This window comes from Rhamphochromis sp. 'chilingali' (assembly GCF_963969265.1).
Source record: "Rhamphochromis sp. 'chilingali' genome assembly, chromosome: 4".
NCBI lineage: Eukaryota > Metazoa > Chordata > Actinopteri > Cichliformes > Cichlidae > Rhamphochromis > Rhamphochromis sp. 'chilingali'.
In genome coordinates this window covers 19,375,188-19,381,299 of record NC_137948.1, presented here as the reverse complement: position 1 = coordinate 19,381,299, position 6,112 = coordinate 19,375,188, and the positions used below count along the sequence as shown (strand labels likewise).

The window sequence follows — 6,112 nt, the reverse complement described above, 5'->3', positions numbered from 1 at the left end:
GGAGAAATGGCCCAAGTTTCAAGTATTTCTTGGAGGGTGCATTTTTTAGGTGCTGCATGCCAAAGGTGAGCAGGTAAGTCCCAAACACTACACTTGCTACATTCTTTTTGAAAGCTATAAATTTACAGTTGTGTATTTTTTCATAATACACATCAGACAATTGAAGTGTGAAACTGTCAAGACTGCAAAAAACACAACCGAGGGTAACGCTATGTTCCTAGTAACTTAATACAGAGACGTTTTTGACTGACACTCTACTTAAGTATCATCTGGAAAAAAAACTTTGCTCTTGATGTCTAGACAGTCACAAAACATCACACCAATAGAAAACAACCACAGAATGAAAGGTTTCATTCAACTAGCCAATCATGACTTGCATTTCCTTAAATGGAAAAGTTTGTGCAGGCAACACCCAAGAGTCAAGAAAGATGCCAGTTTTAGTGTCTTTTTGCTGCAAGTCATCAAACATGGAGAGGCTTAACACCCTTCTTGTCCTTCTTTTAGGTAATACTTTAGTACTTTTAATAAACAATTTATTATACTGATTCTATTTGGCAATCTACATTCACTTCTGTACTCAACAGCTACAAGCATTTAGTATGATAAAAAACACTGCCGACATTTGCTGTTGTGTTTGTATTTCAGGACATCGTTGGATTTTTGGATCAGTAGTGAATGTGACAGTGGGATCAGGAGAAAACATTACTCTGTACTGTGACTGTAAAATATTGACTGATGAAATTATTATGTGGTACAGAAACTGTACACATGAAAATCAGCCTCCTCTTGTTCTAGAAAAAGAAAAGGATCCATTCAAACCCACCAGTGGCCGTGCAACTCTAGTGAATTTGCTACCTCGCTTCCATTTTGTAGAAAACCAGTCCTCTAGTTCCTATGATCTACTGATCATGAATACTTCTGATACTGATGAGGGCCTCTATTACTGTGGAACTGAGCGGTCACAATCAGTTGGTGGAAATAAACACAAATATATTTACGGATATAGCAATGCTACAACACGGATCCGATTCAGTAAGTACTCTTCTATTCTTCAATTTTTTTTTAAATAATACCTTTGCCTATGACAAATAAGAGAGTGTGCTCTTGTATTTAGTGGAAATTATATTCGATGGTGCAACATAACCCTCTTGAGGTTGCACCGAGCTTAAACTACATATACAGTAATAGAATATGTATATAAATATGGTTTATTTGAACAAGTTGAAAGTCAAAAGCAAAACGACTTGTGCTAGACAATAAAATGAAGGAGGCTAGAAGGAAAAATGCCGATGCTAATGTGATTATTTTATTATTTTTGCTATTTTAATTTTAAAAAGCCATCAAATACTAAAATTTTAAATACATTTTATACACATGTGCAGGTTAAATACCCCATGGATAGCTGCACTGCTGTGCATTGTGCACATAATGGCAATGTTGACTCATTATTAGCAAAGAAGAGCTTTTTATGAAAAACACCTTTGTGGTATAAAAGCAGAAAAAAATGGTTGCTATGTGTTTAATCTCTTTAAATAGCTGTTATCTGGTACTGATGTATGAGATTTGTGTAAAAGAGAAGTATAAAAATATACACAGAGCTAACTGAAACAGTTTGTGAACAATTTAGAGGCCAGTGAACAAATTTCAACTGATCACCCAACTCTACAAGACTGCAGCATATGTTGGAAGCGGCTGTTCATCCTGTGTCCAACTTTTGCTGTTCTGTCCTCTCTACTTATCTCCCTTCTTGTTCATCGCCTCTGCCAGAAAACAGGTAAATACTAAATGAAGTAGTTTTATTCACTGGATCCTTTACTTAATTCCATGACTTAGTTTTGTGATTGGTTCTATATGCAATATCAATTTTTTTTCTGAAGTCTAAAAGGACTTTTAATTACACAATAAAGCTTCACATACAATTGCTACTAAAGTCATTTGTAATGTTAGATGTTATTGTTTAATAATGTTGTATTCCTTTTTGTGGCTAAAAGATGATCAGCCCAGATTTCAAACCAGTGGGCAAACAAGAAGGAATCAGGTAAATTACATCAGTATCAAATTTGATTTTTATATGTGTATTGTTTTAGATTATTTTTTAGTCACTTTCATAATTCATTCCCTCTCAATTTTTTCTTTCCCTAAACAAACCAAATGTACAGGGTGGGCCATTTATATGGATACACCGTAATAACATGGGAATGGTTGGTGATATTAAAGTCCAAACAAAGAGAAACTTGTAAATAACTCATGAAAGAATAAAGCTACGTTGAAACCAAGCACACCATTGTTTTTCTTGTGACATTACCAATAAGTTTGATGTGTCACGTGGCCCTCTTCCTATTGAAAAAACAAAAGTTGTATCCAAGATGGCCGACTTCTAAATGGCCGCCATGGTCACCACCCATCTTGAGGAGTTTGCCCCCTCACATATACTAATGTGCCACAAACAGGACTTTAATATCACCAACCATTCCCATTTTATTACGGTGTATCCATATAAATGGCCCACCCTGTAGAATGTCTGCAGTGAGTTATATGTATATGCAATATATGCAGACTTTGTATCTCTGATAATTACTCATCATAAACAGCATTCTATGTATTTTCTGCAGCAACAATCGCAAATAATAATTTGACATTATATTAACTTCTGTACCTACTTACCTATACATCATACCCTGTGTAGACATTAAAAAAAATCTTCCCTGGTATAGTGCCATGAAATTAGACTGTGAGCAACAAAATCCAGCAATGATACATAAATACTTATATACACACATAAGATGTGAACTACAGTGAATAATTTTAGGTGGTTAAGATTACTTTAAAGCTACCTGCTAGAAATGGTAGCCAAGTACTCACTGAGGAAGGAGGGAGGAGATTATTAAGCATAACAGAAAAGTACAGCTGTCTGGGTTAGGGTTAGGGTCGTCAGCATAGCAATGATAGGAATGTGACACAGGGGTAACTTATAAACTGAGCACAGAAGCGATCTAAGGATTGAGCCTTGAGGGACCACATCTATACAGGGTGGTTTATATTAATAACATACAGCTATTTATTTAAATTTGGTAATGTCTATCAAATCAGTATGAATAGCATTTGAGAGCAGTGTCAGAGATGCCAACCCAGTTTTATAATCTGTCAATCAAAATAGCATGACTATTGGTGAAAAACTGTGCACCTGAGTCAAATGGAATATTTGACTTTATCCAAACTCAAAAGAATATTGTCAGTAATTTTTAGTAATATTGTTTCAGTGTTTTCAGTACCCAGATTGGAATTTATTAAATATTGTTTTCCTTAACCGATCCAAGAGAAAGAGCGATAGAAGAGTGATCTCAAGATTTTTTTAAATGATGGGATCTAGGGAGGGTTTTGTTATTAAAAGGGAAAATGCTGGTTGTTACAAACGTGAGGCTTCACCTTCGTAATTCTGACCAGAAAAATGTGAGTGAGTGCTAAGCATCTGATTATGACTGTAAACAACAAATGTCCCCTCACAGGATGAAGATGTGTTTTATGCTACAGTGGAAACCCGTCAAGCAGCACACAAATCAAAGAAGATAACCTATAGTTCTGACATCTGCACCTATTCTGCTATCAACACCTCTGGCATATAGATTTAACAGTATTTCATGTTGTGAATTTGTCAGCATTCTTAGCTTTACCACAAGAATTGACAAGCGCTGGCCTTTTGCCGTTATGGAGAAGTTACCTCACTGAAAGATGAAGCAACTTGATTATTTGCAACATTGCAATAGGCCTGTGCTCAGAAACGGCCCTAACCAATCTGGCGCCCTAGGCAAGATTTTAGGTGGCGCCCCCCTACATCAGCAGTGTAGTGTAATGTTGCAACAAATAATATTTCTATTAAATAAGCTTTACTTTGCATTTTAATTAACGTGGGATTATTTTTTGTATTTAGAAATAATAGTACCAACTTTTTTTTTTTTCAACATTTGTGGCACTGGCGTGGCGCCCCCTGATGGACGGCGCCCTTAGCATTTGCCTATACGGCCTATGCCACGGGCCGGCCCTGCCTGTGCTGCTGGAGTGTTTCTTCTTAACTAAACTTTTTTCACTCTCTGTGTTTTGTACTTTGCATTTAGTCATTTGTTATTATTAATCTTTTTTCCTGTCTTCCTCACCTTGTATCCTACTGGTTGTGCCAGATTGCTCCCCATCCCTGAACCTGGTTCTGCTGGAGCTTTTTCCCTGTTAGGGGAATTTCACCTGCCTACATTAGTGCTTGCTCATTGAAGGTGATCTGATTTTTTTGTGTTTTCTCTGCATTATAGAAGCGTCTTTACCTTACAATGTAAAGTGCCCTGAGGTGACAGTTGTTTTGTTTGGCACCATGTAAATAAATTTGAATTGAATACTAAAATGTGATTTTATTTGTGATGTGACACTGTTTGCAGTGTCTGTTGTTTTGTGGTATAATTAGTAGTATAAGTAATAAACATGAAAAGGAACACGTACATGAAATAAATGCTACACTTAAGAGTTTTTTGTTCTTATTTATAACAAAATTCCTTCCGTCAGTTGGTGCAGGGTCTTTGGCACTCTGTATCAAGCATTTCTTAGCATTAAAATCATGAACTAACTACACAAGATAGTAATCATATATACATTTTGCTATATATATATGTATATATATATATATATATATATATATATATATATATATTTTTTTTTTTTTTTTTTTTTTTTTTTAATTGTTAATATTGTATTATTAATAATATTTGAAATGAAGTTCGACAAAGACCTCAGCCTGTCACGGTCTGGCTAGGGCAGACCGTATGTTGCAGGGAAGGACTCAAGCACAGACCGAAATGAGATATGAATAACAAAACAAGCCGTTTATTAAGGCAAGAAACGAGGGTACAAAATAATAGGGAATTGATGAAAACTAAACAATGACCTAAACTGGGTGAACTAAAACGAAACATACAAAACTCTAAACATAACGAACTGACAGGGATACCTGGAGCGGAGACATAGGAACAACGGAGCAGTACAACGGACGACCTGACAAAGAATGACTGAGAACACACAGACTAAATGGACACAGGAGGATAATGAGGGAAGTGGCAACACATGGGAACCCAGCTGACACATGAACATAATTACGTCACAGGGGGAGAGTAACTGAACATGATGAACACAGACACACCCGACCTCTTCACAATAAAACAGGAAACACAGTGAGATATAGACATGACAACCTGAACTGACAACATAAGCCACAGACATGAAATACATGAAAAGCAGGGGAGACTTAACATAGTGGAAACACGAGGGGAAAATAACTAGAAACACCTAGGCATGATAGACTTAACATAGTGGGAACACGAGGGGTAAAATGAACTGGAAACAACTAGGCATGATAACGATGAACTTAGGAAACCTGAAGGCTACATAAACTAAACACAAAACGCTGGGTCAGCAGACCCAGGATCATGACAGAGCCCCCCCTTCAAGGGCGGATTCCAGACGCCCAAAACCCCGAAAAGACAAAACCAAAAGACAACCCACCGAGGGCGGGCGGCGGGGGCCCAGGACGGAGGGCCAGAAACAAGGCCACAAAACCAAAATGTCCACCAAAAGCACAGGAGCGCAGGGAACAGTTCATGACTCCTCAGGGGGCCGACCCGGAGGGTGACGGCCCAGAAATTCATAGTTCAGTTGATCAGGGGGCCGGCCCGGGGGCCGACGGCACAGGAGTTCATCGCCAAACAGTTCAGGTGGCCTACCTGGACGACAGCAGCACAAGAGTTCACATGGTTCAGGCGGCCGACCAGGAGGCCAACGGTCCAGTAGCCCATAGTCCACAAGCTCAGGGGGCCGACCCGGAGGCCGACAGCATAGCAGGTCATAGTTCCAAGGTTCAGGGGGCCGACCCGGAGGTCGCGAGCACCACAGGTCACAGTTCAACAGCTCAGGCGGCCGACCCCGATGGCAACAATGTCCAGCTAATGGCCCGGAAAGCGGCCGGCGATTCCAAGGGGCAAAACGCGGCTTGGGCGGCGGCAACACAGCTGCAGGACCAGGCGAGGCCGACACAGAAGCAGAGGCTGAAGCTTGACCAGGCGACGGCGAAGCAGGA

General features: G+C 39.1%; 1 protein-coding gene across 1 annotated transcript; it reads left to right on the top strand.

Annotated features, from left to right (window-relative positions):
- Nucleotides 1-468: 468 nt before the first annotated feature.
- LOC308395669 (uncharacterized protein) lies at nt 469-4,340 on the top strand. Its single transcript, XM_080880580.1, has 5 exons — nt 469-504; nt 646-1,032; nt 1,628-1,774; nt 1,992-2,038; nt 3,507-4,340. The coding sequence occupies exons 2-5, from the start codon at nt 747-749 to the stop codon at nt 3,621-3,623; spliced, it is 597 nt and encodes a 198-aa protein (XP_080736706.1). The 5' UTR covers nt 469-504; nt 646-746; the 3' UTR covers nt 3,624-4,340.
- Nucleotides 4,341-6,112: the final 1,772 nt, after the last annotated feature.

Coding starts and splice junctions, on each gene's coding strand:
- LOC308395669 (XM_080880580.1), top strand. CDS start 747: ATGTGGTACAGAAACTGTACACATGAAAATCAGCCTCCTCTTGTTCTA. Junction 1,033..1,627: donor TACAACACGGATCCGATTCA/GTAAGTACTCTT, acceptor TGAACAATTTAG/AGGCCAGTGAACAAATTTCA. Junction 1,775..1,991: donor TCGCCTCTGCCAGAAAACAG/GTAAATACTAAA, acceptor TGTGGCTAAAAG/ATGATCAGCCCAGATTTCAA.